General features: G+C 47.0%; 3 protein-coding genes across 5 annotated transcripts; 2 read left to right on the top strand and 1 right to left on the bottom strand.

Annotated features, from left to right (window-relative positions):
* The first annotated feature begins 768 nt into the window (after positions 1-768).
* emc10 (ER membrane protein complex subunit 10) lies at positions 769-3,503 on the top strand. Of its 2 annotated transcripts, XM_068336554.1 has the most exons (8): positions 769-900; positions 1,033-1,099; positions 1,442-1,554; positions 1,637-1,750; positions 1,839-2,023; positions 2,166-2,259; positions 2,667-2,764; positions 3,204-3,503. In XM_068336554.1, the coding sequence occupies exons 1-7, from the start codon at positions 808-810 to the stop codon at positions 2,751-2,753; spliced, it is 753 nt and encodes a 250-aa protein (XP_068192655.1). In that variant the 5' UTR covers positions 769-807; the 3' UTR covers positions 2,754-2,764; positions 3,204-3,503. The 2 variants fall into 2 exon arrangements, with proteins under 2 accessions (XP_068192655.1, XP_068192654.1); XM_068336553.1 differs by lacking the exon at positions 2,667-2,764.
* Positions 3,504-10,043: 6,540 nt separating this feature from the next.
* zgc:195001 (uncharacterized protein LOC567531 homolog) lies at positions 10,044-15,401 on the top strand. 2 transcript variants are annotated; one of them, XM_068336378.1, is made up of 5 exons: positions 10,044-10,163; positions 14,394-14,420; positions 14,518-14,580; positions 14,706-14,845; positions 14,956-15,401. In XM_068336378.1, the coding sequence occupies exons 1-5, from the start codon at positions 10,142-10,144 to the stop codon at positions 15,361-15,363; spliced, it is 660 nt and encodes a 219-aa protein (XP_068192479.1). In that variant the 5' UTR covers positions 10,044-10,141; the 3' UTR covers positions 15,364-15,401. The 2 variants fall into 2 exon arrangements, with proteins under 2 accessions (XP_068192479.1, XP_068192480.1); XM_068336379.1 differs by lacking the exon at positions 10,044-10,163 and adding an exon at positions 13,919-14,260.
* A 417-nt stretch (positions 15,402-15,818) lies between these two features.
* On the bottom strand, positions 15,819-21,564 carry akt1s1 (AKT1 substrate 1 (proline-rich)). The gene is made up of 6 exons (XM_068336377.1): positions 21,405-21,564; positions 20,150-20,870; positions 19,808-20,054; positions 19,640-19,723; positions 19,390-19,559; positions 15,819-17,691 (listed from the first exon to the last, which is right to left on the bottom strand). The coding sequence occupies exons 2-6, from the start codon at positions 20,555-20,557 to the stop codon at positions 17,554-17,556; spliced, it is 1,047 nt and encodes a 348-aa protein (XP_068192478.1). The 5' UTR covers positions 20,558-20,870; positions 21,405-21,564; the 3' UTR covers positions 15,819-17,553.
* Positions 21,565-21,821: the final 257 nt, after the last annotated feature.

Here is a 21,821-nt window from a genome sequence, read left to right as displayed (position 1 = left end):
TTAGAACAATGATCCGCATTTGAGTGGAGGAATATCATAAGCTGCCTATTAATATTTTCATGATATTGGCAATAAAGGTTTAGTATTAATAAAGGCTCGACCACATAAGGGTCAGGTAGTCTGGAGCCAAACCAGAAAGAAATGTTAAAAATAAATAATCCATGGAAGTTATTGATGAGTTCAAGGTGTCGTTTGGATGCGTTAAAAATATGGATCAGTTTCGGTTTTATTTCAGTTTTCCCAGATGTCTCACTTCAGTTGAACCTCAACGTCAAAACCAGAATTTGGAATCACAATCTTATCATTAATAGTTTAATAGTTTGATATAAAGATCTAAACTGGTTGATTTTTAAGATACAGTCAGTTTCACACCTAACAGAACCAGAACCAGCCAGAATCAGAATTTTTAGCAAATCCTGTAAAGTTAAACTTTCTGAATCACAAATTTTGTAATTTTGGCAAGAAAGCCTTTAAATGAACATTGAAGTAAGTAAATAAATAAATAAATAAATATGATGCTCCAGATCACTTTCAAAATATCCAAAAAAAATGTAATCAAATATTTCACAATTTTATGAAACAAAAAAAAAACATACTACCTACAACCTAGATCAAAATATTTTAAGTGGCATTAAAAACTTTCTGCTAATGGCGAAAGTAGAAAAAGATAAAAAGTGAATCATGCCTTTAATTAATTCTAACGTACATTATACTGTACTTCAAATCGAGACTTTTATTTTGAAAAGCCCTCCGGAAGTGCTGCTTTCGCTGCGCCGCTCTTGTCTTGCGGGTCCATTTCTTTCAGACATGGCTCGTTTATTACGGTTAAATTTCGCCGTTGTTTCATCCATTTTACTTATCGCCTGCACTGATTTTGTATTTTGTAATAATGGCCGACGGGTAAGTGTTAAATTAAATTATATTAAATTGAATTAAAGCTTCCGTTTGACTCTTTCAGGCTGAACGGAAGTTGCTTTTGTTAGCGGTCCCTCGGTTAGCCAGAGGCTAACGGCGGGTTCATGTTGTTTAAAGGTCGGTGACTCCATGGAGACGGAATTCAGCGGCTTCTCGGTGCCTCTAGAACACTCGTATGAAGTCGGTGAGAATGTTTTAACACTATTTAATTTCTGTCTGGTCGAATTATCGCCATTACTGTGAAGCTAACTGAGCAGCCGTGTGCTAACGCTGCTAGCATCCTAACCGGATGCAGGGCTTCGTTCAAGGAGCCATCAGTTGATTATTTTTAATTTAATCAATTAATTAATCAACCAATCAGCAGCAGTAGTAATCGAAACATAACTTCCGGTAGGTTTGTTGAAACATCCTACATCTTTATTTACACTAATCGACCTCATCCGCTGTTTCCCATTTGACATTAATCGTGCACCGGAAGTGATTCATCCGTTGTCTCCTTACTGTTTTGTTGTCCTCCATCTCTCAGACGATGCAGCGAGGTTCCAGGTGCGTGGATCTCTGGTGGTGAAGGCGGGACGGGAGCCCAGCGCGTCCCTGATCCAGAACCAGCTGTCAGAGGAGGACCGCACCAAACTGAGGGTGAGCGCTGAGGCGGACAGGAAGTGGAGCCGATCTCTGATCAGCTGCACCTCCTGTCTATTTATTCTGGGTCCCTCCCCAGGAGGTGGCGGCCGTGGACGGCCTGTACAGAATCAGAGTGCCCCGGGTTTTCCTGCAAGCGGAGAGACAGACGGACCGACAGCTGGACGGACACCTGACGGCGTTCGTCAGAGCGGTAGGAGCTGAACGCGCCAAAACACCTCAGACTAGTAGAAATTAGATCCGTCAATACGACTGGCTGAAGTCCTGCTCCGCCCCCTCAGTGCGCCATGGTCGAGTCCCACCTGAGTGATGTCATCACTCTCCACTCGGACGTCTCCGGTAACCTCATCGGCGTCTCCATAGTGACGATACCTGGAGCCTGCAGCGGCGCCGAGGTGGAGGATGAAGTGGATCTGGAGGTTTTCAACACCACACTGAGCATCATGGCTCCCGTCACCGCGCCGGGGTCGGTTTGTGTGTGTGTGTGTGTGTGTGTGTGTGTGTGTGTTTATCAGCGTTTCCTGACGCTCCGTCTTTATCGTCATGCGTTCATTTGATCCCGATCGGGGGGGGTTTGTTTGAATGCTAATTGTCGTCTTTTCTTCCAGACCTGAGACGGCTCTGTTCCTCGAACGCATGGAACAGGAATCGGAGAAGAAAGGGAAGAATCCACAGGAGCAGAAATCCTTCTTCGCTAAATACGTGAGTGTTCAGAAAACCGAGCTAACAGGCGGCGCCTGAACGCATCCTGGCTTCCTGCAGTCGCTGCTGATTGTAAAGTGTTGAATACAGACATCAACATGTGTTTTATTTTATTGACACCTGTGAAATGGAGCATTTTATATGTCCCATTATTAAAAGACACATTCTAATTTGACCTGTGGTGTCACAAAGTAATCCATTACTCTGACCAGAACGAGTACAGACCCCATCTGGGTGTCCCTACGGAAGGAGGAGTGAGGTCCAGTCTTCCTCTTCCTCCTCCTCCTCTTCCTCCTGACTCGTCTGAGCTCTGTCGTGTTGTGTTTGCGTTGTGCTGCGTTCACTGACCTGTGTTTGACTGTGCCGTGCTGCGTTTGCTGACAGTGTGTTGCTGTGCTGTGTTCCAGTGGTATTTGATTCTGGGAGGGGCCATTTTCCTCATGGCCACCAATTCAGCGCAGCCCCCAGCAGGGGGCGCGAGAGAGCAGAGCTGATTCCCACTGAAGTACAGTTTCCTCTTCTGTCCCCCTCCCTCCTCTATCTAACGTAGAAGAAGTTTGACTAACCGGGGGGGCCAAACCTCCCTCTTTTACTCTCTTCCCTTCTTTTACATCCTCTTTTCTTCCAGGATCGCCGCCAAACACATTTCAGACTTTTATTTAATCGTTAATTTCCTTAAATCCGAACGAACGTGTGAAACCATCACCAAATCTCTCCTGTCTGAAGAAGTCGATCGTGTGTTTGGCGTCTCGATCCTGGCGTCTCTGCTCTGACTCGTTGTCACTCACACACTTCAACTCTTGGAAAATGAACCTAACTTTTTTTTTTCTGGGATGAACAATCTGGAACTTTTTTGTGATCTAACAAATCGTACAATTTGCTGTTTGGCAGATGAATCTGTTTGATTTACGTCTTTTATTTTCTCTCTCTCTCCTCGCCTGCAGTGGATGTACATCGTGCCTCTCGTTCTGTTCCTGATGATGTCAGGAGCTCAGGACCAATCAGGGGGCGGTGCTGGAGGCGGAGCTGGTGGTGGGGGAGGGCGATGACACCCCACCCCCTAAACGTTAACTGAACATCAGAGCTCTGAAACCGTTTCTAACCGCTGTACATAAAGCCGTGTAGTGCAGACTAACGTCACGTTTAACTTAAACCTGAACAGGAGAGAAATATCAATGTCCCACTGGTGATTGATTTTGATATGATGATGGAAAAACTGTGAAAATAAAGTATTTATTACTTAAACCTGTTTTTTTTTGTGTGTGTTTCTGTTTCTTTAACATTCAGATTCAGTTTTAATCAAAGTATTTATTTACAGTTGTTTACTTCCAAACACATTTTAAAGCTTAAAAGCCTGATTTCAAAAAAAGCTAAATGATCTGGGTTTTTTTGATGGTTTCTTTTTTGGATTATCTTTACAAACCAGTAAGGGGGGGGGGGGGGTCAAAAGAGTTCCTCCCTGGTCTACTGGGACATTTAATTTCCAATAATGATAAACATTCCAGTAAATTCCGGTAGAATCCCGTCTAACTGGTCTCCAGATCAGCGTCTGTGTCCGTTTGCCAGGTTAGAACTGGAAAGTTTAATCCTGGTTAATGCAGGCGGGGAGAGGGGGGGGTCGCGCCGTTCAGACGGGAGCAGCTGCCGACCGATTCGAGGTCCAGTATGTCGGAGTTAGAGGGAGAAAAGGGGATAATAAAAAAAAAAAACTAAGCTGGAACCGTTTGCAGCTGAAGAGGAAACGGCTGGTCTAGCGATTCCCAGGACGCTAACATAACTAGCCAAGAGTTAGCTAGCGAGGATTCTGGAGTCGCCGGTCGGTTTAACGGCGACTAGCAGTCTGGCCAAAATCCTGACCAAAGCCATTTTTGGGAATCTCATGCTAACATCTGTGTGTTCGCCTCATGGTCCTGCCACCTATCCGTGTGTATTTATATCACGGGTCGGGGGGGGGGGGGGGCGATCACACGTCTAAAACAACACGGCTTTAGAAACAGAACGTCCCAAAATCCCTCCGTCAACATCGCCGATCCTCCTTCTGTCACCCAGTCGGCTGTTTTTAGCGTCCAGCAGCCAGAAAAATATCCTCTTATTTTAGGAGGCTCAGCGTTGAGGCCTCCGCCGCCCCTCGTCCAATCACCACGCAGGCCCGGCCGGGGGTCAGGCCTCCTCCGGGACCGCTCCCCGTCGGGCGTCCCCCTGCTATCTTTTACCGTACGTGAGGTGATAACAACAGCTGAGGGAAACGGGAGTCGTCGGAAACGAAGCGAGCTTTCCACCCATCCGTTTGTAAGCAGAGTGCAGACGGGGGGGGCGGGGGGGGGGTCAAAGGTTACACCAAGAGAGAAGCCGCTGATCGGTCCGTGTCGCTTCCATCAGGAGATCCGCTTCACGTGTTTCTGAAACGTGTTCGGCTCCTGATTCGACTTTCAAACAATCCCGGCGGTGCGTGCGGAACTCGAGCGCTTATTCATCACCGCGGCGGCGACGGCGGCCTATGGGTGGTGGGGGGGCGCTTTCAGCATTGACTGTGATGTATGTTCATCTACCAGGAACCGGGGGGGGGGGGGACCGACACTGACACGCATGATTGTTGTGATCTGTGGGAATGGAATTGTGTGTGTTTGCATTCAGGGTGGGGCCACACACGTGTAGAGAGGAAAGGAACGTCGCCAAAATTAGCTCCCGCCAAAAACGAGCAAACAAGCTACGGAGTGACGGGAATGAGAAGACTAGATGTTTTCTGAGAAGCTGTGCTTACATAACATGATTTACATAATTTCATATTCATATTACACATACAGTTTAAAATATTGCGCATGTAGAGCGTAGAGTGTGATTTCACATGCTAATGAATATTAGCGGACGCAGCAAAAACCAACGCGGTAAGAACTGTATTTAGAAACCCGACACGTCGACCCGACGCTTCTCCTCGGGCTTCAACATCAACTAAGTCCAGAATGAAAACCATCCATCAGCTCTTAAAATGAGAATCTCATGAATCGTCACAGCGATCGGAGTTTTACGTTTGGCCGCCCGATGAAATCCTTTGGATGTGCGAAGGCGACGATGAGACTCCTCTTCTGATGGCCGAACTGCAATTGGAGCAACGTCAGTCTCGAGGCGCTCCCCTCATCCTCTGTTTCCTGCACCAACATGTCCATTGAAGTCTGCTCCAATGACAACTCTCTCACTTCTGGGCATGCTCTGCATCACTTCATCAAGGTCCGACCAGAATTTCTCCTTCTCCTCCAGCTCACATCCTACCTGTGGAGCATACCCGCTCACAACATTGAACATCACACCTTCTATTTGTAGCTTCAGACTCATCACTCTATCCGACACTCTTTTTACCTCCAGGACATTCCTAACAAACTCCTCCTTCAAGATATCTCCTACTCCATTTCTCTTCCCATCTACACCATGATAGAACAACTTGAACCCTGCTCCTAAACTTCTAGCCTTGCTACCTTTCCACCTGGTCTCCTGGACACACAGTATGTCTACCTTCCTCCTCTGCATCATGTCAACCAACTCTCTACCTTTTCCTGTCATAGTTCCAACATTCAACGTCCCTACTCTCAGTCCTATACTCTTGGCGTTCCTCTTCTCTTTCTTCGAGCGAACGCACTTTCCTCCTCTCCTTCTTGACCAACAGTAGTCCAATTTCCACCGGCGCCCTGTAGGTCAACAGCGCCGATGGCGGTCGTTGTTAACCCGGGCCTCGACCGATCCGGTATGGAAGTCATAGGTTTCATTCGCATGTTTGATTTGGCAAAAGTTTTACACCGGATGCCCTCACTGACGCAACCCTCTGTATTTATCCAGGCTTAGGACCGGCACAATAAGACACTGGCTTGTGTCCTCTTGTGGCTACATTCATGCGCTGATTCATGCAAATAACGCCGGATCCGTAAAAACGCGTACAAACTGGGCTGATGAGGTCATTTTTAGAAGAAATGCCACAAAAACTGGGGCATTTTTCCAAAAGATTTACCCTGTGGAACCCTTTATTTGTCCCTCCGTGAGTTCAGGCAACTATCGATCTTACTTTTTGTCCATTTTTCCAACCATTGTCTCAACGACGACCACCTTGTGGGTCACTGGTGCTGCTGGAGCCTATCCCAACTACCTGTAGGCGAGAGGTGGGGTACACCCCAGATGTGTCGCCGCATCATCCAACACCAACACCAACAACCTTCCGGAGGGCCAGTCCTGATGTGTCACAAAGGAAAAGTCCAAACCAATCGATCGACGAATGCAAACACAAGACACCGGGAGAAGCTGTAAACCTCCTCGAACATTTTGTAACTCATTTAAATAGAATTATGGGTAATTTGTCGCGTAAATATGCAAACTTGTAGGAATTAATCAACAAAGACTTCCTAGTGCTCGCCCGGTTTGGCGAGACGGAGAGAACGACGTCGTGCAGACAACATGGCGGTGGAGAAAGAGCCGGGATTACATACGTGGAACATGCACCAGCAGACGCTCGTAAATCTATCGCCGTCGCTCGGCGACCACCGATGAGCCCCGGCAGGACAACGCCCCCCCATCCCTGTCATTACATTTTGTGATTTAGGAGCGGTTACAAGGTTTATGTGGCACTAAAGCCTGGAGGGGCCCGATGCGTTTGGCCTGTCGTTTTCACGCTGTAAATCTGGACAGGTCAACCACGCATGGCTTATTAATGAGGCACAGGCGTCGTCTGCAGACGACTGAGGGGGCTTCGTTTAGAGAGGAATAATTAACAACGGGGGGAAATACAGCCAGACGTCACGTTGAGTTACCTCGTTCTCGATTATACACGGAAAAAAAAAAAAAAATTAAACAAACAAATAAATAATAAAATACTTTTATTTTATCGCTCAGTAGTAAATAAATGTATGTATGCATGGTAAACGTCACCAAATTGAAGTCACAAATTCAGATTATTTTTTTTTGTCTGATATTAAAAAATAGAATGTATTAGTTTGTAAGCTTAAAATAGATTTATATTAACTAAATATTATTAAAATGCATTCATAAATAAAGTTCGGTACAGAACTGGCTATTTTAAGTGGAGACAAATTAATTTAATTACATCGTTCTTTGACTTAAAGTTGCGTCTTGTGGAACCAACAAGATGTAAATTGTCTTTCAAAATATTTCACACATGTATGATCAGGTTAAATAATAGAGACAATAAACATGGTTGAAGGTTAAACTATTGGTTCCTGTCCTTCTTGTTAGTGCCCCATTAGAGGAACAGTGTTTATTAGGGTCACTTGTCAAAGTCAGGTCATCAGATTTCTCTGGTGACCCTTGGGAGGGGGCCGGACCCTCAGGTTGTAAACCACTGTACGTTTGAAACTGTCTGCGGAAATAAACAGCAGTGAGAGAAAATTATTTGGAAAGCACGGCCATATTTAAGGAGGTGTTTAAAACGTCTTAGAACGTATTGGATCGATAAATAAAGTAATAACCAGAATATTTCTGTATGAAAATCTACATTTTCTCGCAGCGTTTCAGATCAAACATTTATAACACGACATACGCAGTATTTTAAATACTTGTTACGGAGTGTTTTTACGTTTTTTGAATTTCTACTTCCAGGCCTTGAAGGCCTTGAATTCTTCCTCCACCACTTGTAAAGATTGAAAGCTAATAAACAGCAGTTTGTTTGGGAGACCTGGAATAAACACGCTCCATAGTGTTCATTCCCACATCCATGGACACAAACAGAGGAAGGGAAGTGAGCCGGGGATGGGGGTGGGAGGGGGGGGAGGCAGCTGCTCTGTCACTCAGGGAGGGGGGGTAAGAAGGGGGCCTTGATAGTCCCTGAAAAGCATCCCAGCAGGCTTTGACAGATTATAGCTTTACACTTATTGTATCCCCCGTGTCTGATCGGGCTGTAGGGTTCACCATAGCAGCATCGTGTCAGTGTGTAATAACGTAACGCGATAGGACGGCTAATGGCCCTGATGCACCCTGGGAAAACCACATAGTGATCAGTGGCTGCAAGATGTGGAGCATGGGGTGGCCCTAAACGCACCTCAAAGGTCAGAATATAAATGCCCCCTTTAATCCCGCTGAGTGACAGCGTTGATCATCCGTGTTTTAGATGGATTACATCAAATAGTTCTAATAATAGAACGACGCTTTGCTCTCACAGAAATTTCCAATAAAGTTTTTTTTCCAGAGGTTGAGGACTTCCTGGACGTGACTCAGTGTCTAAATGAGACAGGAGATTACGGCGGTCAAACATAGGGGGTGTCAAAAGGTCCTGATCCTCCGGGGAATCCGGATTCTTCCTGGGATGCGAGCGCAAATATCTCCAACATTGTTGGAGACAAATCAAAAATACATCTTTTTCCCTCTTAAGTGCGGCGCTCTTTATCCATCTGGATTATTTCTGGAGTGAGCTGTCGACTGTCGGATGCCAGCGGTGTTGGATGTCCTTTTATTAAAAGCTGAAGGCATGTTATTTGTGCGGTTCAATTTTGATAAAACCAAACGGCGACGCGTCTTTCATGAGCCGGTTAGAGAGTCGGAACGCCGGCGGAACGTTCACGCTGATTTAACAAATTTAAAGTTCGTACATTTGAACATCGGGGCCCCCCACCAGACAGCGTGATCATTTTTAAGACAATATATATATATATAGTAAATTTAGAATTTAAACTTCTGCAAAAGTAATTATTGAATTATTAACGTGATATTTTATTAAGTTCCCGGCAGATTTTTTTTTTGTTACTTCTGTGATTAAGCGTTTTATAAATAAAAGTTAATTGATTGAAATTTTTAGACATTTGAAATGTTTTATTTAAAGAAATTGTCAAAAAATTGAAATGAAAGTGCTTGGTGTGTTCACAGAAAGTGTTTTCTGGCTTATTTTATACACTAATAATATTAATCGGGTGGAGCATTAGAAAATGAACGAATGAATTAATTATATTAATAATGGGAATTTGTACTGACTGCATTAAAATTTAATTTATTATATAATATAAAGAACATATTAACACTCTTATCCCTCCTGCTGTAATAAACTACTGCAGGATCGATAATTCGGCTGGTTAACTAACAGTTATATTTGCTGAGATGCTAGAATATTTTTTTTCTAATGTCAAAATGTGGATCACCATGGCAACAATGGAAAATATTTGAGTCACCGTTACCAGTAAAATGTAGTTCAACTCAAATTTGAATCCAAAATCTGTTCATATATCTAATAAAGTGTCTATTGATTATGCTCCAATAAGACATATCTCTAGTGTAGCTGTTTAGATGTGGGGGTATTGATCCTGAGAACCACCACCAGGCTGTTATTTTCCGTCAGTGCTTCACCACGCTTCGCTCCGTGTTCGCCATACGCTCCTGATTGATGGGACGCTGGATTGACGACAGCTCTGCGGAGTGTAGCTGGCGGTCGTCCTAAATGCTGTCTTCTCCTGCAATTCTATGCGGAAAAATCGTTTATTTGGGGGTCAGAGGTCATCTGGGTGCTGAGAGGGCAAAATAAACATTCCCTATCGCTGAATTCAGCCGTTCAAACCTCTAGAAATACACTGGAAACGTCAAAACTCCTTCTTCCATCATGAAAACTCGTCTGGGGTCCGGTGTGCCCCCCCCTCCCCCCCGGGGCACATGGTCAGTCCATGTGTATGCAAATGAGTCGCACACATGGGACATACTGGGTAGGAGTCTCATGTGACAGGGCCAACCCTTTGGGTAGCCCTTAGATGCAACCCAAATTTCTCCACCCCCCCACCACCTACCAACCCCTTGGGTTCCCCCCCTCCCCCACTCAAATGGAAGTCAATAAGAGTGACCCTCCAGGGACGCGATCTCAAGACCTCCTCCAGAGTCGCCTGGGAGCAGCGTGAGCGCGAAGGGAACCATGCCTGTGCCAAAGAAAGCAGGTAAGACGCCTCACCTGAAGCGCCATGAGCGGCGCCGTGCTTTCAACTATATCGCAACTCACGAATGCGTCAAATGAGACACAGGCGCAGGATTGGGGAAAATAGTATTAAAGCTTTTTTTTTTAAATTCTTTGGTACAAATTTGGCGACTAAGAAACTATTCTGTCTTAAAGTTCTAGTCGTATTTAATTATTTCCTTTTATTCCGATAAAAAAAATTACAAAAAACATCAGCAAACAATAAAGCCTGAATGATTTCAGCTGAATGGCAGCTTTAATATCTGATATTAAAGTTTAGACAGTTTTACTTTCCATCTCTTTCACACCTTTGTTTGTAAATGTCTCATTTCGTTGCACTAAATAAAGACGACTGCGTGACCGCTTCATCGTACCTTGTTGGATTAACGACGTGTTTTATATCTCGTTTATTTCTCGGTGTTAAGTTACCTCATGCTGATCATCCTTGTCAGTCAGCTCGGTGCAAAACACCATTCCCCCCCCGGTTCCTGACAGGTTACCTTTTCTCTACAGTCTATTAATCATGTCGACGAAGCGCCTCTTCCCAGGAGTCGCCATCATCTGACATGTCAGAGATTATATTTCGCTCTGCCTTATTTGTGAAGCACCTGCTCCCGACGCTTCACTGGTTTTGAGTCGTGGTTACAGGAAGTGGCTGATCCCTCATCAGCCACTTCCTGTTTTGGATGAACTAATCTGTAATGGTTCCCATTCTGCTCCCCTTCCCATCCCCAGCCCAAATTTCACTAATTCCAGTAATGAAGTGTGAAACGTCGCGCAGCGATTCCAGTCCCAACACGTAAAAGCCCGTCTTGGTTTTATAAATAGCTGCTTAATTCTGCCATTGTGTCAAAAACGACACCCCACATTATCTCCTCCCCAAGGGAAGCCACTTCAAAAGTTTACCATAACTAAACATCAGAGTCCGACAAACTAATCTGATTGGCTGATGATTGTCGCATTACATTTCCAGAATTTTTCCCTCCCCCTGTCTTTCACCCCTTCATTCTGATCATTCGTGGGGCTTAAGGCCAGGGAGTCCTGAGGGGAACCGGGATGGGAGGGGGCGACTGGTCCGGCGCCATGTCCGCTCATCTCTACCCATCATCCTCATCTCAGTATCTTCTGATCCTGCTGCCTCAGTAGGATGTTTTCAACATGATCCAAACGGATAAAGTGGCTCCGACCCACTGAGAGGGGCAACCGGGGTGGGGGTGTAGTGGGGGCCGCCTAGCGACCTTCCAAAACAAGTTGCCCTTACTAAGCACCAGGGCGGTCAATGCCAACCTTTCCGCGGAATCCTCATGGGTTGGTGTCTTCAAACATGTGATGGGGGGGTAATGGTGGGGGGGTGATTTTTTTTTTATTGGGGGTACTCCCAATATTTCGCCCCAGAATGCATTTGGTCGGCAGACTCTGCTCAGCATCACCCCGGCACTCCGCCCGCCTTTAAATACCTTCGTGCCTCACACCTCTCCGAGATGTCAGGTCATCAATCACTTTAAGTACCTGTTTATCTCCTGGGGGGCTTCCCGTTGATCCTGTTGAGCGTGGACTGATATCCACACAGGGGGGGCTAGCCTCCACAGAGCAGCTGGAGAGCTGGCCCGACTCCAGGCACCCACTTTGCTCGCCACTGGCCCGGTATGGCCGCATTCCACCAAGACAGTGGCCAAAGAGCTCTGACCAAACATGTCTGCCCACTAATCTGCCCGCACTAATTCCCCTAAATGCCCCCGACTACCCTGCGAGGGTATCCTTTCACTCGCCCCTGGGGTGCTCCTTTACGGATGAGATCAGGGAAGGGAAGAAAGATGAATGAAGCAATCTGTCGCCGATGACAACCATTTGACCTTCACTGGAGTCTACGCTCCAGTGAAGTCTACGTCATCGCGGCCTTTGTCCATTGGTTCTACAGATGCAACGGACAACCGATGGACGAATGAGGAGGAGTCGTGACGCGTGGCACGCCTCCAGATGCCGATCTGGGGTAATTGGACCTCAATTCTGGGCGGTGTTATTGATACGCCGGCGTGCCCAGTCGATTATCATACGTACTGGTCGTAATGGTTTCAGTCAGGTGATTGTGCTCAACACGACGTTCTCCTGCTTCCCCTACACATATATTTAGCTTTCTAGCTACGCCACACGGTAATTTAGATGTCCGAGGAGGAGCCAGGGCTGCCTGCCTGAAAAGCTATTAGCTCCCCTGCTGGAATCTTAATGCGATCGCCATGCGGGCCGCCGGCGTGATTCAAAGAAAAGTGATGCCACCCAATGTTTGCAGATGTTTCCTCCTGGCCACCGCGCCGCTAAGGGCCAACCGAGCCGGAGAGGTCGTGTTTCTGGCTTGACCAGGTGGTGCTAAAAGAGCTGGTCACAGATCAGCAGTTTAAGAAAAGGACTGTCTGGTTCTTCAGTGCATTTATGTTCTTGTTAATAAAGACACGGACTCTATCTGGCCTATCTGCCACTCTCTCCCTCTGTCTCTCGTTCTCTTACCCTGTCCTTGTCTTCCTTTTATTTCTTTTCGACCCAACCGGTCGAGGCGGATGGCCACCCAAAAGAGTCTGGGTCCTGCCCGGAGTTTCTTCCTCAACAAGAGAGTTTTTCCCCACCACTGTCGCTTGGTTTGCCCTAGAGGGTTCAGTTGGGTTTTTCTGTCTGTTAAAGCACTTCGAAATGTCTGTTGCCATGATTAAGCGCTATATAAATAAAACTTGATTGATTGAAAGTCTTTCTTGGGATACTTCTACTACTACAGGACTGTAAATTCACTATGAAGTCCAACGGCGGTTGTGGGGCGGTGTGTTGGGGTTGTTGCGGGTCACACGTCTTTTTAAAAGTCGTAACGTTAAACCTAATCTCCTGTCGGGTTTTACGGCGTGTCGACACGAGTTGGAAGCGAAGGGAAGATGTCGCAGGTATCGCATCACGGTCGCGCCGCCATTGTTGAGAACCGCAACTGTAAACCCGCTGAAACCCGTTTATCTACCAGCTGACGAAGGCGTGAACATGAGTTGAACACCGAATTGCTGGATTGGTATCAAACACGCTATTTATAACGTTAAAACCAGTCGGTATAAGCGAATGTGATGCGTTTACACCGCCCTGAGCCATAGGAAATCACAGTTCCAAGCAGCCTTATAAGGAATGTGGAGTACTGATGCTGTTCTGTCCAATTTAGGCCACAAAAATGAAGCTAAAGTGATGATGTAAGAGTTTGATGATGGGTGGTGAAGTCGTCTGTGTGAAATCTGAGCGGGAGAATTACAAGCTCTGAGGGTACGGGGGGGGGGGTCGGATGGCAGTTTTCTGTGAATGTCAGAACACACACTGACTCCCACACTGGATGAGGAACAAACGGAGGGAGATTACACACCAGCCCCCGGAACGTAAAGGCTGCCGCCGGCGGTGTGAAGTAACAGCGCCCTGCAGAAAGAGAATTCTTAGAACGCCGATGTCGGAGGTCGTGATGAGCAGCCGACGGACGGACGGATGGATTCCTGAGGATGCAACCTAAACCTCTGCTGGCCCAGACGGGCGGTGGGGTGGGGGGTCAAGGGGGGTATTTCATGAATCAATGCTGCAGCGGCATAGCTAGCATGCTCCTCTATGATCTACAGTATGGTGAGAGCAGCAAATGATTTAGGTCCGCAGCCGACCAACTGGAAAACCAAGGTGGGGGGGGGGGTGTTTGTGGTGGGGATTTTCTTTTTTGGAGGGGGGGGGGGTGCTGTAGATGAAAATAGCTGGAGTTCAAAGTGTCTCCATGAATGGTCATGGTCATTTATTTTACCAGAGGAAAAACTTCCTCTGAAGGAAATCTTGATCAGCCGCCGTTAGCATGTTGTTGCTCAAAGAGGCTATTGGTTATTCTACATTATTACTCCATCAAGCTGATGTCAGATGAAGTTTTATTTGTTATATTTATCATGTTTACATTTAAATATTCAAGTTTCATTTCCTCCAAAATGCAGGTTGTATTTTCTACCCAGTTAGCAGGATTAAAGTAGCGTCCGCTGGCGTTTGGCGCCAATTTGAGGCACCACTGATTAATGGTCAACTGACTGCTCTATGGTGATGATACACTGCTAATATTCATGCTAATAAATGGCTATTTATTGGTAAAAATGTCTTAGCTTTAGCATTAGTGTTACTCAAACTTCAAAAGAAACCCAGGAAAATGACCGATGATCTTTTTCCTTTTCAGGAAGGAAAGACAGCAGCGTTCCAGAAGGTAAATCAGCAAAGGATGATGGGAAACATTCCTTCTGTGAAATAAATGTTGTCATGGATGTGATTTAGGTTCAACGCACTTCTGTCTGTCGCCCCAGAAAAGCTGCCGCCGTACGAACCAAATGTCCCTGAACCCACCACCAGGGCCGACTTCATGAAATGTGAGATTGACTGGTTTTAGAGAGGAAACCAATGCAAAAAATAGAGCTAATTATACAAAATCTGTTGCTTTAAATGTTAACTGACGGATCTTCATGCCCCCCCCCAATCCGATCCCCCTCCCCAGACTGGGTTCCTCTCACTCTAGATGACAAAACGGCTCAGAAACTCTTGTGGATCTCAGAAAACGGGACCAAGGTGGCCCGCACTGCCGACGCAGTTTGCCCCTACCCCAACCGACCTGAGAGATACGACCACTCCCCACAGGTGCGCTCAGGTGGTGGGAGGTGCCTCCGACTGGGGCGGAGCCACACCTACTGCTATCGTTGGTCAATATTTTACACATTGGGTTCATTTTCACCCCTACTCTTCTCCAGGTGCTGTGTAAAGAGAGCCTGCTGGGCCACCGGGGGTACTGGGAGGTGGACTACGAGGGCTGGGTGGTGATGGGACTGGTCTGCGAGAACACCCCCCGTAAGGGGACCGACGGCCCCGCCGGGATGGGGGAGAACGACGGCTCCTGGGGCACCGGCTGGTCCGGCTCCTGCTACCAAGTGTGGCACAACGGCGAGAACGTGGACGTGGAGCTGCCCTTCGTCTCCACCCTGGGCATCTACATCGACCAACCGGCCGGCATCATCAAATTCCTGGTGGTGGAGGGGGCGGGGCCCGAGAGGGAGGTGCGCCAGATCCACAAGTTCAAGTTTCAAAGCCAGGACAAGATCTACGCTGGCTTCTGGGTCGGCACAAATTCGTACTGCCATCTTCGGAAACCGGATCAGTGACCCGACGGACGGTTTCAGGAGGTGGGGGCGGGGAGGGGTGAGAGGGGAGGGGGGCGGGGTCAAGTGGTGTAAATTTAAGAAGGCATCAGGAAGGGGGAGGAAAGTGAAGTTTGGGGAACAAGTGTTGGAGGCGTGAAGCAGAATGGAGACATCTTTGTGGAACGATTTCTCTGATGCATGAAGGAAGTTTTTGGTTTATTAGATCCAAAGATGACTCATTATTTTATTTACTTCCCTGTATTTATGTATTTTATTTAGTTTAGATGTGGTTTTTCTATGTTTATGCAGCATATAGAGTTCACTTAACAATCTATGTTTTTTATGTGCTGAATATAGTCAATAAATTCATCTGTTGTGTAATAAAGCTGGTTTTTTATGGTGCTAGTGGAGCGCTGCTGCCCCCTGGAGGCCACTTGACCGTACTGCATCCTGTCACGTCATCACACTGAGCCAACTGATTGGGTGTTGCTCCTTTATTTCAAACAAAAAACGTTTTTAACGGAACATTAATTTGTTTCTGAAATGTCGAGAGGTTCATTTCTTTCAAATTAAGCCATTTCTCTCTTTTTCTCTCCCTCTCATTCAATCATTCATTCATTCAGTCAAACAACATGTCTGGAGCAAAAAACAAACAAACAAACAAACAAAAACACAACCACATCCCGCGTTCAGAATCGGTTTACAATCGTCCCATCAGACAGTCATTCATTGGCAAAACTAAAACTACAAATAAGCATGTCAGGAGGATCGCTGGCGTCCTCCGCTCACATTTTTGAAAAGCCACAAGCTTCATGTTAATCAACCATTTCTCTGGTTTTTACCCCAACAGGACACAATGGGGGGTGGGGGGGCAACAACAACTGGCCTGCTGGTCAACTACAACAAGAAGGGACGTCGACACGCTAAAACGGTTAGCTTTAATTGCGCTAGAGGTGGTTAGCTTAGCTTAGCTTAGACACGAAGAAGAGGAAAACCGCCGGTCCGAGTCTCTGAAGTCCAAAAACACGATAAACGCTCTGACGGTCGGATCGAGATGCAAACACGTGATTTAAAGAGGTTTCGAGGTGTGAATTTATCCGCCTTCAACAAAATCCGATAAGCAGCAACTTCTTTAGGGTTAGCTAACAGCTAACACCCAGCTAAGCTGGGCTAAGCCAGGCTTAGCGAACAGCCAACACCCAGGCACATCAGATACCTGTTAAATCATTACAACCAATAAAAAAATTAACAAAAGATTTCTGATTATGTCGCAAATCACCAGATGTTTGGCTACAATGTTAGAAATATGATTTTAGGATTTATACAAAAAAAAAAAACGTAACTCAAAATCAGAGACTGTTCGGATTGCAGCCTCCCAAAAAACATTATCTCTTTAGATTTAGTCCTTATTTGGCGTAGCTGTAAATCACAAAAGCTTTATTTACAATCATCTCCTGAGGCGGAGCCACATGATGTCATTCGTCCAATCAGAGTAGGCGTCTTAGTTGGTCGGTGGTGTTGAGGTAAGGAAACAAAAGTTAAGACAAAACATAAAATAGCCCTAAAAAATAAAAAATAAAGTAAAGATTGTGGTTCCTTCAAGGTCAGTCAAAAAAACTGGATTTACCATGAACCCCTGAACATGTTAAAAAGTGTTAGCGAGCTTCAGAGGTGCTGGTATTCTTGATCAGTTAGCGGTTAGGCTAGCCGTTTCCCTCTGCTTAGATGCTAAGCTAACATCTCCAGGTCGACGCCCAAACTTCAGGCACATGAGATGATTTTTCTAACTGGACTCTCAGGAGGGACTGGAAACTTTCCCGTGCTGACATTTAGCCTGCTAGCGCGTTAGCGTGCCGTGCTAACAGCGTTTGTAAAGCTCCTGTGTTGTCTATCAAAGCAGAACGGCGACCTGCTAGCGACAATCTGTAGCCGTTTTAGCTTCCGGGTGCGGCGCTGCGGTTTGCTAGCACAGCTTGAGGTCCCCTTTTAGTGTCGTAAGGTGTGTAGCAACAAGGTGGGCGGGGCTTAGACTGGAAAAGGTTATTAGTGTTCAGAATTTTTTTTGTCAGTCACTCCTGCGAGCGGCGCTGCTAAATTTTGGTTAGTGAGGAAAATCAATGGAGGTACGAGTTTCACAACGCTTCACATACAGTTCAGGCTCCTCCCCCTTTCATCAACTTAACTCCTCCCACTCTCTCCCTCACGCCACGCTCAGTGCTTGAGGGAGAAGTCCCCCGTGTTGAGGCGGGGCCGCGGCAGCGCCCCGAACATCTCCGTCCCGTCGTTGGCTCCGGGGGCCAGCAGGGCCTTCATGCTGGCAGCGATGTGCTCCAGGTCGGCGCAGCCCACCTTGGGGACGGACACAAACACAGCGAGCCAATGAACGAGGAGGAAGTCTGATGTGGCGCTGCCCAGTCGCCATAGAGAAGTCGCGGTCTTTACCATCGGAGCGGCAATGCTAGCTGAACAGGTGTTTGTCTTTAGACGCCTCGGGATCGACCAACGCCAACAAAACAGTTATTACTATTATTATCATTATTATTATTATCATTATTATTATCATTAGTATTATTATTATCATTATTGCGCTGCTGGGAACAAGTGTATCCATGGAAACCTGACATTTCTTCATGTTTCCAATGTAAACAAAGAGCAAATAGGGCGTTATATAACAGCGAGGGGGGGGTTAAACAGACGTCTGTAGTTTCTCCCGGCCTTGATCTGATTTTTTTCTTCTCGCTGGCAGACGCCACAAATAACGGCTGGAGACGGTTCATTATGTTTGAAATAATTAAAAAAACAAGAGTCAAAACAGAGGAAAGCAGAAAAATAAAATAAAATCACGTAATATCAAAAGAACAACAACCTCAGAATGCAGGTCTTCTTGTTACCGTGGCGACAAGGATAAAAAAAACATCTATAATTAACTACCAAAAAACACAAAACACATTCGGTCCAACACACACATGTAAAACGAATCGTGGACGAATATTAAGCTTCCACAGCGGTTCTGATCTGTTCTGGAAGCTAACGCTAACGCTAACCTGTTCTGAGGCGTCAGTCCCTCGCTGACCTGTTGCTATGGCAACACAAAAAATATATATAAAAACCCTCAAGGACGTGGACGCCACCACTACCCGGAAAAACTCCGTCTGTGCCGACGTGGAGAAGCTATAATCTTCATCTCGGGCTGAGGAACCGATTATGGGATGCACACTGCCAACCACAGACCAACTTCAGTCTTGTTATTGAAGCTACAGTTAGCATCGGAGCTAGCTCACGTGTAAAACCTGTTTGGCTCCAAACCCTTGGACTCACTCTTTCCTCAGGTGAGAAAACAACTCTAAAAATCCCACAATGCACCTAAATGGCTGCGTTAGCTTAGCGCGCTAACCGCACATGTTGTGACAGCTGCCGTTTGGAACGGACCCCGGTTATCAGGACGTTGTGCAACGCCCCCCCCCAGCAAAGAAAGGAAAGGTCGCTGGGGTCAACGCCCCGCAGACGCAGGAAGATTGTCCCCATCGAGATCCCGTAGGGGCAACGACCGTTACCATGGCAACGGCGCCATTCCTGGAAAGTCTCTATAGCTTCCATTGGAATGTTTGCCTCCAGAAGCATTTAGAACTTTAACAGTGATACTTTTTTTTTTCTCCAGGTTTTTCAGGATGTCAATAAAGTTTTGGGATCCTGGTTCCACCGTCGAAGCTGAACCGTCGTGTTTATTTTTAACCCTTTAAAGGCAAACATATCAGATTTGATCCACTTGGCTCCTCAGGATTTTGTACTTCTATTAGAAATCTGAGGGGGTTTTTTCCACAAATATCTTTATGTATACCATCAGAGACACAATTTTTAGATTTAATTATAATTATACAAATTAAAACTCATATATACTCAAATTCTTGTATGTTTTTTCTTTGTTTTTTGACATTTGTCAGACTTTATTTTCCTACATTTAGATTTTTCTGGTAATTATTTCACAGTTTTGTCTTTAAAGGGTTAAACCCGCGTGCTGACTCATCATCCCTTTTTTTTCCCCCTCACCCGTTCTCCGCTGCCGCCGTCTCCCTGCGCCGACCTGCCCCCCCGGCAGCCCCACACCGGCACCGACACGGGCAGCGAGCGCGCCAGCGCCATGGCGTTGGCGTGCCGGGACGCCGCCTGACCCATGGCCACGCCCCGGGACGGCGGGGGTGCCTCCTCGCTCAACGAACCTAGAACGGGGGGGGTAAAAGAAGAACGCGTGAGTGTGAGGTGGGTGCGGTCGGTCGGTCGGCGTTCCGGCGCTCCTCACCGTCGGTGCTCTCCTCCTCGCCGTCGGACTCGAAGAACGGCTCGCAGTCACGCGACAGCGAATCCTCGTCCATGGAGAAAACACCTGCAGACACACGGGGGGGGGGGGGGGGGACGCCATCAGAACGCCACGCGTCAGAGAACATTAACCCTTCGATCGTTCCCTCACCGGCGCTCTCGTTCCCGTACGCTCTCCTCTCGTCCATGTCTTCCTCCTCCTCCTCCTCCTCCTCCTCCTCTTCCTCCACGTCCAGAATCCCGGATCTCTGCCTCCCTTGTTCCACCTTCTCCCGTTCCCTCTCCCCGTTGTCCCCCGCCCCGGTGGAAGCCCCCGAGCTGTAGATGGACGGGTAGCTCTGGGAATAGAGCCGCCCGTTGGGGCTGACTCCGCCCACTCCGCCCTCACCTGTCAAACCCTGAAACAAAAAAACAAAGAAACAAAAAAACAACACGCTATTGAATGCGAGCGTTCTGATTGGTGCGTCTCCAAGCGGGCGTGGCACACACTCACCCCCCTGGACCCGGGTTCCTGGATCAGATCCACCGTCAGCTTGGCTCCGCCCTCTCCTCCCGGCTGCCGCGTGTGCTTCTGGGCCGTCAGCATGGTGGTGGCGTGGAGCACGCCGATGTCGTCCACGTAGCGCCGCGCCGACTCGGCCAGAACGCCCGGCCCCCACACGCTGTAGGAGAAGTCCACCTCCTTCGGGAAGACGCCGCCCCCGCCGCCGCCGCCGTTCTCCCGCTTCCTCCTCCCGTCGCCGTCGCCGGCCGACAGATGGAACTTCTTTCGAGCTGTGAGCAACGCCAGATCGCAGCCGGACTTCTGGCAGTACGCCTCCGCCGCGGAAAGTAGCGCCAGCCAGCTGTCCTTGTGGTTGTCTGGGATATCAGGGTCAGAGGAGTGGGTGATGGAGGCCATGATGGAGATCAAGACGTCCCTGTGTGTGTGTGGGGGGGGGGGGGCTCACTGAGATAGATGAGAAATGCTGATGATGAAGAGTTTTGAGGTTCGGGGGGGTCTGATAAGACGAGGACGCCAAACGTGGTATTGACGGGAAGCTCTGGTTAGCGGGGGTCCATCCAAAGGTTCCTCCTGTCCTGCTGGTGTTGGTATTGATTGATTGGGAGGGGGGGGTCAATCAGGTGACAGGCACTGGGTGACTTGAAGATATGGTGATTCCAGGGGGGGTTGGAGAGCCAGGGGAGAGATGTCGACAAGTTGCTGGTGGTAACTGGGGGAAAAAAGGTTATTATTATTATTATCATTATAATACTAATAATAATTATATCTTGTTATAATAATAATAATAATAATAATAATAATAATAATACCTTATTTATATTATTATTTTAATAATAATAATAATCTGTAAAACTTCTTCAGACACTAAATGAGATTAAAGATTATTTAAATTATACTAACGACCTGTTCGAGCTAATCTGCCCCCCTCCCGTACCCCCACCCCTCCCCACATGAGCTGATTGACACTATAGCTACTGGCTACAGCAGCTAACATGCTAACCCCCCTCCCTCCCCCCACCCTTCTTTTTTAGTGACATTTTTAAAATTATTTCCGTTTTATTTTAAACTCCACGCTTCTCCTGTTGTTGTTGTTGTTGTTGTTGTTGATCTTGTTGTTTACTCCCCCCCCCTGCCCCCTCCCCTCCCCATGTTGGGACCACATTTCACCTCCATTTTTCAGGCGTTAGCATTAGCCGTGGCGCGCGAGCAGAAACACCAATGACGTCAGCAGCTGTTCCCCCACCTGTTCGGTTCGGTTCCCGTTCGGTCCCGGACGTCAGGCGGCCCCGAACCCGACTTCTTTCCTCGGCTGCAGTCCTCCTTCTTCTCCAGCGTCTCTCCCCCAGCGAGGCTCGACACCAGCAGGATTATCAAAGGCGTTTCCGGTCAGGACTTTCACAATAAAAGGTCGCTTAAATGAACAGATTGGCGTTGCGTGGAATCGAAGCTATTAGTTGATGAAATGTTGTTTGAAGTAAAAAAAGAAAAGAAAAAAAAAAGAAAAAAAGGAAGTGTAATTTGATCAAATGTGATATAAAATTATTTTTGATAACGTGTCAATAATTTTGGTAACTATTTTAATATCAATAAAATAACGTAAAAATCAAAATGTGATTCAATTTTAAAATGCAGCTTTTCAGCATTTTCTTCCAATATGGCA

The sequence above is a fragment of the Antennarius striatus genome, chromosome 16 (assembly GCF_040054535.1).
Source record: "Antennarius striatus isolate MH-2024 chromosome 16, ASM4005453v1, whole genome shotgun sequence".
Classification (NCBI taxonomy): domain Eukaryota; kingdom Metazoa; phylum Chordata; class Actinopteri; order Lophiiformes; family Antennariidae; genus Antennarius; species Antennarius striatus.
This window is presented reverse-complemented; position numbering and strand designations above follow the sequence as displayed.